The sequence below is a fragment of the Theropithecus gelada genome, chromosome 9, assembly GCF_003255815.1.
Source record: "Theropithecus gelada isolate Dixy chromosome 9, Tgel_1.0, whole genome shotgun sequence".
NCBI classification, from domain to species: Eukaryota; Metazoa; Chordata; class Mammalia; order Primates; family Cercopithecidae; genus Theropithecus; species Theropithecus gelada.
The window spans coordinates 61,460,208-61,472,758 of NC_037677.1; the positions used below are offsets into that span (position 1 = coordinate 61,460,208).

Consider the following 12,551-nt stretch of genomic DNA (forward strand, 5'->3'; position numbering starts at 1 on the left):
CTGTTTTTTAAAAACATCTTCATTTGTATCATCTTCTCTGAAGCCATCTAGTTAATGAGATGAGAAAACCTTTGCATTCCAGGTATTTGGAATTGTTCTCACAGCTGAGGTGGTTAGAATTGGGACTGAAAAGAGAACTGCTTTCTGGCATAGTGAAGTTTACAGTATCTTAAGCATTCACCTTCCAGTTTGTTGCACAGTAATTTATGTGTGTTTGTCTCAAATGCAATATTACCTTTGAAAAGCTTAGAAGAAAATTTGACTCAGAAAGAGGAATCATAAACTACTTCAAATTAGAAGCATTTTGATTTCATTGTTATCTGACATATCCCCCAATTCTACCCTTCTGCAAGTTCAGAGATGGGGTGGGGAATAAGAGTAACATATTTTAGCTGTGCAACATTTTTAATTTGATTGGAAATAGTGTGATTGTTTAAGATTGATGTTTTACCAAGGCTTTGGCATCAATCCATGCACCAACTAGATAATGAAGTGTGAGCATTAATTGCATGGGAAAATTGCTGAATTTTGTCTTTCTAGCACCCCACCACATACCTTGACCCCAACCTTAGGTAGAAATACTATTTATCATTTGGAAATGATATGCCAAATTGTATTTTCCAGAAGAAGCATATTATCATTAATTTGTTTTTGATGTACAACCTCAACTATTACTCAAGGGATTTAGATAGACTATGAAATGTATTTCAGCAATGTGGAGAAATATTAATACTAAAATAATCCAAAGATTTCAGTCCCATAAAGGATGACACTTTAATTTAAATAGTAAAGCTGTGTTCTTCATCAGATTTTCTATATGCCAAAGATGTTTTGAATTCTAGATGATATGTAAACATTGATTTTGCAGACATAGTCCATCAACTTCTATTAACTAGAAAAAGTTTTTTTGAACTTTATAACTTCAAATTAGATCTTAACTAGAAGAAATGAGAAAAAGTTTCTAGATGTGATTTCTGTCTTTGGTTTCATATACTTGAGTCCCAGAAGGCAAAATTAATAACCCTATTTTGATCAACCCTGTAACTAGTTAGGATTTACTGTTTGAGCACACTTAGCACTCATGAGTCTGGAAATCCCAGTCCCAGTGCCCCTCATGGCACCGGCAACTTTAACCATGTATTTTATAAGTTTATGTGATTGCTCAGAACCAAAGTGTGGGTGCTTCAGCATAAAGTCATCTGGTACAACAATCTGGTTTTTGACTCACTGTGAAGCGTACCATTTAGACCATTTAGACATGTGTAGTGTATAATTTGCTATATAATAAGTTTACTTTCAAGTCTTTCTGCTTATCTAAAAAATGAAAATACTGAGGATATGGTACAGTTGAGATCAATATCAAAAACCTGTAATAATGTCCACTTGCCTTTACTTGAGATCAGTAATTTGAATGTGTTGGTGATACTGTACCTACAACTACATTTTAAATTTTGAAATAAATAAGATCTAAGACTAGTCATATCAGTGAATAGTAAAACAGTTATATTTTGTTCATTTAAGTTAGTGAGCACATTGCTTTAAAACATTTTGCATAATTTTGTTCTCTGAAAGGAGTAACATTGGTCAGGAAATTGAATAGAACTACCTCTGGGGCAGTGAGAGGAAATGAACATTATTATTATTTTTTTTTTTTTTTTTTTTTTGAGACGGAGTCTTGCTCTGTCCCCCTGGCTGGAGTGCAGTGGCGCGATCTCGGCTCACTGCAAGCTCCGCCTCCCGGGTTCCTGCCATTCTCCTGCCTCAGCCTCCCAAGTAGCTGGGACTACAGGCACCTGCCACCGCGCCCGGCTAATTTTTTGTATTTTTAGTAGAGATGGGGTTTCACCATGGTCTTGATCTCCTGACCTTGTGATCCGCCCGCCTCGGCCTCCCAAAGTGCTGGGATTACAGGCGTGAGCCACCGCGCCCGGCCAGGAAATGAACATTATTACCAGTCTGATAAGATTATGTTCTTGGAATATGCCTCCTTATCACCCCTGAAGTGTATAAATGGTGTTTGCTTAGGCGAAAAAAATGACCTAAAATTTAGTAAAGGATTAAACACCATCCAAAAGATTAAATGAAGGATCATTTTACTTGACATTTTCTTTCTTTAAAAAAAAAAAAAAAAAAATTATTTCCATAGGTTTTGGGGGAACAGGTGGTATTTGGTTACATGAGTAAGTTCTTTTTTTTTTTTTTTGAGACAGAGTCTCGCTCTGTCGCCCAGGCTGGAGTGCAGTGGCGCGATCTCGGCTCACTGCAAGCTCTGCCTCCCGGGTTCACGCCATTCTCCTGCCTCAGCCTCCCGAGTAGCTGGGACTACAGGCGCCCACAACCGCGCCCGGCTAATTTTTTGTATTTTTAGTAGAGACGGGGTTTCACCGTGGTCTCGATCTCCTGACCTTGTGATCCGCCCGCCTCGGCCTCCCAAAGTGCTGGGATTACAGGCGTGAGCCACCGCGCCCGGCCATGAGTAAGTTCTTTAGTGGTGATTTGTGAGATTTTGGTGCACCCATCACCCGAGCAGTGTACACTGTACCCAACTTGTAGACTTTTATCCCTCACCCCCTCACCCTTCCCCCAACCTCCGAGTCCCCAAAGTCCATTGTATCATTCTTATGCGTCTGCATCCTCATAGCTTAACTCCCACTTATGAATGAGAGCATACGATGTTTAGTTTTCCATTCTTGAGTTACTTCATTTAGAATAATAGTCTCCAGTCCTATCCAGGTTGCTGCAAATGCTATCAATTTGTTCCTTTTTATGGCTGAGTAGTATTTCATTGTGTACGTATTCCACAGTTTCTTTATCGACTTGTTTACTGATGGGCATTTGGGCTTGTTTCACATATTTGCATTTGTGAATTGTGCTGCTATAAACATGCGTATGCAAGTATCTTTTTTGTATAATGACTTACTTTCCTTTGAGTAGATACCCAGTAGTGGGATTGCTGGATCAAATGGTAGAGTCAGGTCTTTGATTTTAAAACACCAGCTAAGAAGCAGCCATAGGCACAGAATAATCTAAAAGTTTGTTTTTTAGTGACTCCCATTTCCTCCTAAATTTTGACATATTTATTTTATGTTCTTCCTAGCTTTGAATAACTTGAGAGATCAAATTTGATGGTTTTATGATAATTTTTGTGTCTGTAATTACTGTCATGAATTTTGTAAGAATCTTCCTCAGTTTTGGATACTCTATAAATTCACTTATAAATTCTTAAGAGTTAGTAAATAGATACATAATCCTAAATGTATCTGAACCACTCTTTAACAAGAGCATGCCTCTGAAAACATACGAGTAACTTCTCTCCCTCTCTACTTCTTTACCACCCCAGCTGCAAAAGCATGGAAGAACAGTGTAGAATTTTTTACTAAAGAATTAGAAACCGCACATCACAAAATGACATATAGACCAGTGGAACAGAACAGAGACCTCAGAAATAACACCACACATCTACAACCATCTGATCTTTGCAAAACCTGACAACAACAAGCAATGGGGAAAGGATTCCCTAACTAATAAATAGTGTTGGGAAAACTGGCTAGCCATATGGAGAAAACTGAAATTGGACCCCTTCCTTACACCTTATACAAAAATTAACTCGAGATGGATTTAAGACTTAAATATAAGACCTAAAAACATGAAAACCCTAGAAGGAAACCTAGGCAATACCATTCAGGACATAGGCGTGGGCAAAGACTTTGTGACTAAAACACCAGAAGCAATGGCAACAAAAGCCAAAATTGACAAATAAGATCCAATTAAACTAAAGAGCTTCTGCACAGCAAAAGAAACTATCATCAGAGTGAACAGGCAACCTACAGAATGGGAGAAAATGTTTGCAATCTACCCATCTGACAAAGGACTAATATCCAGAATCTAGAAGGAACTTAAATAAATTTACAAGAAAAAAACAACCCCATCAGAAAGTGGGTGAAGGATATGAACAGGCACTTCTCAAAAGAAGACATTTCTGCGGCCAAGAAACGTGAAAAAACCTCATCATCACTGGTCATTAGAGAAATGCAAATCAAAATCACAATGAGATACCATCTCATGCCAGTTAGAATGGCGATCATTAAAACGTTAGGAAACAACAGATGCTGGAGAGGATGTAGAGAAACAGGAATGCTTTTACATTTATTATATATTTTAATTTTGTAATGATCAGAATAAAATACTACTCAGCAATAAAAATGAACTACTGATGATTACAGCGTTGATAAATCTTCCCCACATTATGCTGAGCCAAAGGAGCAGAACACCAAACTGTATACTAGTGATACCATTTATATCAAGTTCTAGAACAGGCAAAACTCATCTATGGTGAAATGATAGGAATTTATTATGGAGGGGCATAAAAGAACTTTCAGAAGTGATGGAAATGTTCTATATCTTGATAAAAATGTGTATTATACATTAGATTTTTGCATTTCAACATATGTAGATTTTCCTTAAAAAAAAGTAACAAATGTTGAACTCTAGATGATATGGATATGTGTGTTTTCTACAGAGATGGGATTAGCAGTTGTGAAACTACTTTTTGTGTATTCTAAGCTTGAGTAAATATATTCATGATAATGGGAACCAGGTTTCTCATTTTTGGAGAAGGTAGTAACAAGTGCATGAGGGATAAGACTAAATTGTATCCTAGAAAGGAATTATAGTTATCAACATGAATTCATAGTTTGTGATAGATAGATATGAATCTAATCACGAAGAAACATCAGCCTAATTCAGAATGAGGGATATTCTACAGTATAACTCACCTGTGCCCTTTAAGACTGTCAAGGTTAAGAAGTACAAAGAGATAAAAAAAAGACAGAGCAGGGAACTCCAAAACTACATCCCTCCATTAAACCAAAAATTAAGCTGCCAAAAACTGTCAGTTAACTTGTTCAGATCTGTAAAATCTAATCAAAGACTGTAAAATCTAATCAAACAACCAAGAGAATGCTTTAAAAGAAAGAAGCTGCTAAAATTTGTTCAGAAAACATTGTATTTTAGCTTACCTGGTGACCACCCCAACTCCCCAGTGCAGTGGCAGCCATAAGGATGGCGGCCCTTGTTCCTGACAGAACTTGCCGGTGTCAGAATGAGCAATGTGGATCATGTTCTTGGATGACTCTGGATATGGGCATCAACCTGTCTGGTGGCTTCCTAAGGAATCAGCTTTGGGGCTTGCCCTTGTTTCACCTGCTTCAGAGCTTTTAGGGGGTTGGGGCAGCAATTGTCAAAAAAATTTAAAGGTAAATAATACTCACTGTAGCAGCCTGGGATAAGCAGCAGACAAACCAATTAGCCTGGGAAGGAAGAGTCTTTGTAAGGAGATACATGGGAGAACAAGTGATTTGAAATGCTTCACCATATACAGGGGAGTCTAGAAGGCTTAGGGATGAATGAATGCTCAGAAGAAACCTTAAAAGATCCTGAGCTTTCATGTCTGGCTGACATTTAAGCCCCATGCAAGCAGGAATCTTAAGGTTAAGAGAGAGTTGTAAATGGTCTTGCTAAGTAAGCATTGAAGAAATGCCCAATGCAGAGCCAATCTGAAAGGATCCAGAGAGTATTTTTCCCCCTTTGGCTCCAGGCATTTAAGGAAACCTGTCAAATCACTAGTTGCTCACTAAGGTGAACAGACTTGAGTGACAACATGTGACAAAGAATATAATCTTTACAAGAAGAGTTTAATAAAGTCACTAAACAAACAAATATAACCCCCAGTAAGTAGCAACAACAAACCCTGAGGAAGGGGAAGAATGCGATTTCGAGAGTTATCACATTATAATATACAAAATGTCCAATTTAAGCAAGAAATTATGCATACATAGAAACAATCAATTACAGCCCAATCACAGAAAAAATAAAATAGGAAGTATCCTTGAGGAGGCACAGACATTATACGTACTACTCAAAGACTTTAGATCAACTGCCTAAAGTGTAGTTAAGTAGCTAAGAGGAGGATGATGTATGAACTAACAGAAAATTTCAATAGATACATATAAATTATTTAAAAGGTACCAAATAGAAGTTCTGGAACTGAAAAGTACAAGAGCTGAGTCGAAAAATTGACTAGAGGGATTCAACCATCTAACTTGAGCAGGCTGAAGAAGAAAGAATTAGTGAACTTGACGATATAGGTCAATTGATATTATCTAGTCTGAGGCAGAGAGGAAAAAGAATGAAAAAAATGCACAGAGCTGAAGAGACTTATGCTTTAAAATGTTTATAGTGGCAGATTTTGTTGTACGCATTTTACTGCAATTTTTTAAAAATTACAAAAATGTAAACGATTTGGTACTGGCATAAACACAGACAATGGAAGAAAATTGAGAGTCCAGAAATAAACCCACACATCTGTGGTTAATTGATTTTCAACAAGCATGTCAAGACAGTGGTAAAAGGTCATACCATTTCAACAAATGGTATGAGGTCCACTAGATACTCACATACAAAAGAATGAAGGTGAATCCCGTACTTCACATTATATACAAAATTTAACTCAAAATGGATCAATAACCTAAAAAAAAAAAAAAAAAAAGCAAATACTATAAAACCCTCAGTAGAAAACTAGGGGTAAATCTTCGTGACCTTGGATTGGTAATGAAATATTAAATATAGCATCAAAAGCACAAATAATAAAATAAACTGGACTTCACCAATACTTAAAACTTTTCTGCCTCATAGGACATTATCAAGAGTGAAGAGGCAACACACAGAATAGGAGAAAATATTTGCAAATATACATATGATAAGGATCTAGTATACAGAATATGTAAAGAACATAGATTAGAACTCAACAACCAAATGAGAAATAACAAATTCAAAAATGAGCAAAGGATTTGGATAGACATTTCTCCAAAGAAGATATACAAATGGTCGACAAGCACATGAAAAGATGCTGAACATCATTAGGTATTAGGTGAACGTAAATAAAAATCACAATGAGATACCATGTCATATCCATGAGGATGGCTATAATTTTTAATAAAAGAAGAAAAGGAGGAAGTACTGGTGAGGATGTGGAGAATGTGGAATCCTCTTACATTGCTTATGGGAATGTAAATGGTGCTGTAGTCCCAGTACTTTGGAAGGCTGAGGTGGAAGGATTGCTTAGAGCCCGGTAGGTCAAGGATGCAGCCCTGATCTGTGATTGTGCCACTACATCTCATCCTGTGCGACAGAGCAACCTCCTCCTGTCTTAAACAAAAAACAACCAGCTGAGCGTGTTGGCGCATGCCTGTAACCCCAGCACTCTGGGAGACTGAGGCATGCATATCGCTTAACTCCAGGAGTTCAAGATGAGCCTGGGCAACATGACAAAACCCCATCTCTACAAAAAATAACAAAAATTGACCAAGCACGGTGACACGTACCTGTAGTCCTAGCTACTGGGGAGGCTGAGATGGGAGGATCACCTGAGCTGAGCCCCAGAGGGCAAGGCTGCAGTGATCCAAGATCATATCACTGCACTCCAGCCTGGTTGTCCGAGTGAGACACTGTCTCAAAACAAAACAAAACGAACACCAAAAATATAGAGCGGCCATATGACCCAGCAATTCCTGTCCTTAGTACATACCAAAAGAATTGACAACAGGTACTCAGATACTCGTACATGAATAACCAAAAGGTGGAAATAACCTAAATGTCTTTGAGCATATGAATAGATAAACAAACTGTGGTATATACATACAATGGGGTTTGGATCATAATCTCAAAAGACACAATCCCAAAAGATCAAAATTCCTTGTTACTTTGTTGTCTTTATTTGGGAGTTAAGTATGGCTTAAGGATCTGTGTATGGGGGCTGGGTGTGGTGGCTCATGCCTGTAATCCCAGCACTTTGGGAGGCCAAGGTGGGCAGATCACGAGTTCAGGAGATCGAGACCATCCTGGCCAATATGGTGAAACCCCATCTCTACTAAAATACAAAAAATCAGCCAGACATGGTGGCAGGCACCTGTAATCCCAGCTACTTGGGAGGCTGAGGCAGGGGAATCACTTGAACCCGGGAGCCAGAGATTGCAGTGAGCAGAGATTGTGCCACTGTACTCCAGCCTGGTGACAGAAAAAGACTCTGTCTCAAAAAAAAAAAAAAAGAAAAGAAAAAAACAAAGGAGCTGTGTATGGATGCCAGATTGACAAGCGGTTACACTTGTGGACTTAATTTTAGGTATCAGTAATTTTAAATGTCAACTTGACTAGATTAAGGAATACCTAGAAACTTGGTAAAGCATTATTTTGGGTGTTTCTGTTAGGGTGAGGAGATTAGTGTGTGAATATGATTGGATTTAGATGGGGACAATGCTGCCCTCAATTTTGGTGGGCACCATCCAATCAGCTAGGGGTCTGGTGACAACAAATGGGTCTCTGTGAGCTGGGGCAGACTTTTCTCCTGCTGCTTTGGATATCAGAAATTCGACTTCAGGAAAGTGTATTATCACAGCATTGATTGTGTGTAAGCATTGTGCGTTTATGTAAAAACGTTGAAACTTCCTCAATAAATGAAGAAATGACCTTTTTTGTACCTCTGCATTTGTGAAAGATAAAATTTCTCAAGCTCTCAGCTCTTTGGGCAACTGTGTATGCAATGATGACTCATTGTGGTTTTTAATTGATCTCATCAAAAGACTTAGGTTTGTTCTCAGGGTATTTCAGATGACTGCAGTTATAAAGCTGGGGCACATACAATTACTAACTATAGTGATAGGCATTTATACATTTCCCCTTTGAGCCATTTCTTTATGAACATGGTTCTTCTGCTCAAAGTCATCTGTCACATTTTTATGTTTCTCAAATCCCCTTTAAAAATGTAAGCGAATATTTTTTTTTTTTTTTTTTTTTTTTTTTTTTTTGAGACGGAGTCTCGCTCTGTCACCCAGGCTGGAGTACAGTGGCCGGATCTCAGCTCACTGCAAGCTCTGTCTCCCAGGTTTATGCCATTCTCCTGCCTCAGCCTCCCGAGTAGCTGGGACTACAGGCGCCCACCACCTCACCCGGCTAGTTTTTTTGTATTTTTAGTAGAGACGGGGTTTCACCGTGTTAGCCAGGATGGTCTCGATCTCCTGACCTCGTGATCCGCCCGTCTCGGCCTCCCAAAGTGCTGGGATTACAGGCTTGAGCCACCGCGCCCGGCCGTAAGCGAATATTTTTAAAGAATTTTTATTTTTTCCAAAATTAGGATTTTAGACTTTAGGGATTTTGATCTTTGGGGATTTCAACATTTGGGATTATGGTGTTCAGTGTGTATTTTGGGGCGATTATGATCAGCACCCCATATAGTGGAATATTATTTGGCAATGAAAATGAATTAAATGTTGATTCATGCTACAACATGGTGAACCTAAAAATCATTATGTTCAGTGAAAGAAGCCAAACCTAAAAGGCCCACGTACTGTGTGGTTAAATGGTTAAAATGGTGAATTTATCACAATCAGAACCAATAAACCTCTACAGGAAAAAATAAAGAAGGACAAAGAAAGGCTGTTCCCTAATAATGGAGATGAAAAAACATAATAACTAAATGGAGTTCATGATTGTGGATTACATCCTTGATCAGGGTGAAAGTAGCTATAAAGGAAATTATTGGGACAGTTTGCTAAATTTGAAAATGGACTGGATTTGGCCGGGCACAGTGGCTTACATCTGTAATCCCAGTACTTTGGGAGGCCAAGGTGGGTGGATTACCTGAGGCCAGGAGTTCGTGACCAGCCTGGCCAACATGGCAAAACCCGTCTCTACTAAAAATACAAAAATTAGACGGGCGTGGTAGTGTGTGTCTGTAATCCCAGCTACTCAGGAGGCTGAGGCTTGAACCCAGGAGGGAGTGGTTGCAGTGAGCTGAGATCGCGCCACTGCACTCCAGCCTGGGTGACAGAGCGAGACTCTATCTAAAAAAAAAGAGGACTGAATTAGATAATAGTATGTGTATCAATACTAAATTTCCTGGTTTTATTAAATGTATACTGTGCTATAAATTATGTATCAGAATTACATTTTGGGGATTTTAGGCTTTAGAAATTTTGATCTTTGGGGATTTCAACGTTTGGGATTGTGAACATTAGAGAATGTCTTTGTTCCTAGGAAATCTATGCTGAGGTACTTAAGTATAAAGGGACATGATGTCTTCAATTTACTTTCAAAGTGGCACACTGAAAAAATACAAGGCAAATTGTGTAATATGTAAACTGTTGGTGAATTGGTAAAAAATATATAATAGTACTTCATACTAATCTTTCAACCTTTCTGTGAGTTTGAAGTTATATCAAACTTAAATTTTGTTACCAACAAAATTAGATTTGCCCTTGTGTTACCTTCTCAGCATCAGCATGGCCCAGATGATTGTTAGAAAAGTAATGTTAGGTATGCCTCATTTCACTCTATCCTTAGACTTTTGTCTGTTTCTCAACCTGTGGCTTCCACTATGTTATTTATTTTAATTATAGCAATTTCCCCATAAGCTTATTACATCATTATTATTAAGCATTAGCTTCTATGCACATATATTGTTATGGCTGGTAATGGTCAGCCTTTGGGGACCTATTCTCATTTTGTGTATTTTTTCCTGTTCACATATTTTACCTTTGCAGTACCTTGGGTAACGTAAAAAGTGCAACTATTTTTTTCTTTTATTTTGAGAAATTTAAATACTAACTTCCTGGTGGAAGACTTTGCTGTGCTAGTTCTCATCCAGTAGCTTTTTTTGTCTGAAATTTCTGTTCAGTCTCTTGGTAGAAGATCAAGTGTGGTATGAGATCTGACTTTAATAAGAACATACTGGACTATGCTCATTTTTGTTGTCAACCGAAAGAAGTAATCTCTAAATGCTATCACGCAGGACTATGCCTTCTGTCAGCCACAAAAGAAGTCAGCAAAGTTCTCCTAAGTAGAAGCGCCATCAAAACCTAGTACTGTGTTATTGGTGTTCACCTACGGACTTTACCCTGTCCATAGCTACTGTTTCTTATGAACAAGTAAATCTAGTAGAGGCTATTTTGAATGAGTTTATTGAGAAGATCATGCAAACTGACTTCATGATGATTCGTGTGGTACTTGCATTTTCAGTTGGTTAACCAGTTTTCTTTCCTTTGTGGTTTATGATGGGATCTCCACTAGACAGAGGTAACCCATTGGATAGTTGTGTAACTGGATGCTGGTGTGATGGTGCTTGTTGGTTTAGTTTTCATGATACTCCTCTTGAAGTTATGCCTGCAATGCTGCCTCTTACTTTATGCTTGCATGACATTATTACTTTGATTGTGCTTTATTGGTTTGGGTTTTTTTAATCTATTTTTTTATACTCAGAATAATTCCTTAAATATTTTTGGTGGTCTAGAACTTGTGGAAATTAGTTTCAAGTCTAACTTTTTGGTGGATCCTTTTCAGTTTTTGAAAATATATTCAATGTCACAACTAAGTTTATGCTTTGGCTAAGAATTCAGAAAACAGAGTAAGTTTGTTTCAACACCCAGGAAGAGACCACTTGCCAGGCAGGCAGTTACCACGGCTGAGAACTAACTTTCTTTGTGAGATTTATAAAGAAAAGAAATATATATTTAGAGTAAAAACAAGTTGTAGGAGACAGTTTCATCAGATAGCTGAAATTTAGGAGCCTCCATTAAAGTAACAGTAGGTATGATTCAATTGTGCCGAAAGTGTGCACAACTATCTGGCATTGTATTTCAGAGACGCTGTTCACTCTGCATCCTGTTGTGTATTCTGAAGCTAAGATTCTTGGGGTTATAAAGTAAAATTCGTACTTCAGAAATTGGTTTTCTGAGCATTTGTATAGGCCTTGGAAATAGTTGCTCACTTCTTTCTTATCACTGTCAGTCTAGTTTTTCTTGGACAAAACTGATTTCCTTTTAGTTTTTTCATGTGTTTGTTTGTTTATTTGTTTACTCCACTTATACCTCTGTAGAAGAAGGTGGATTGTTTTTCAAACTAAGAAACAAAACCTGTTCTGAAGTGGGCCTGTATATGTGCAATGGCAGAGGCTTCTAACGTTGAAATTATTTTCTAATGTTCATATTGAACCAGTGTTAAAATGAAAACATAATTTTTGTCTTGAAATTTTCATCATCTTGAAAACTGTAAAGGATCCATTGATTTTGAATGGCCATCAGAGAAATGCTTATGGTAAATAGCATAAAACTGTCAGATAAATGGTGATTCATCTCTTACTATTTATATTCTAATTCACTTACATATTTTTGTCTTTTGTTGGAACCCATACGTTTTATAGAAAATTTCCCAAGAACGAGAAAAATTTGCTGATGAAGGCAGTATATTTTACACCCTTGGAGAATGTGGGCTCATATCCTTTTCAGACTACATTTTCCTTACAACTGTTCTTTCCAGTAAGTATAAATGTTTTCTTTTTCCATTTGTAGAGCGGATACAGGACTATAAACATAATTGTTTATATGCTTATAAAACAGGACATATTGGTAGAGTTAATGAATTAAAAGTTACATAAAATTTCATTTGTTTTTAATTTACTATAACTTGTGTATAGAACCACCTGAGAGAGTCAGAAAAAAGAA

The 12,551-nt window shown here is 37.6% G+C and overlaps 1 protein-coding gene across 1 annotated transcript in view; it reads left to right on the forward strand.

Annotated features, from left to right (window-relative positions):
- MICU1 (mitochondrial calcium uptake 1) overlaps positions 1-12,551 on the forward strand; it is a 244,446-nt gene that overhangs the window by 97,780 nt on the left and 134,115 nt on the right. The window contains exons 7-8 of the mRNA XM_025395548.1: positions 11,122-11,127; positions 12,251-12,365. Coding sequence (XP_025251333.1) covers positions 11,122-11,127; positions 12,251-12,365 — 121 coding nt within the window. The remainder of the gene's footprint in view (positions 1-11,121; positions 11,128-12,250; positions 12,366-12,551) is intronic.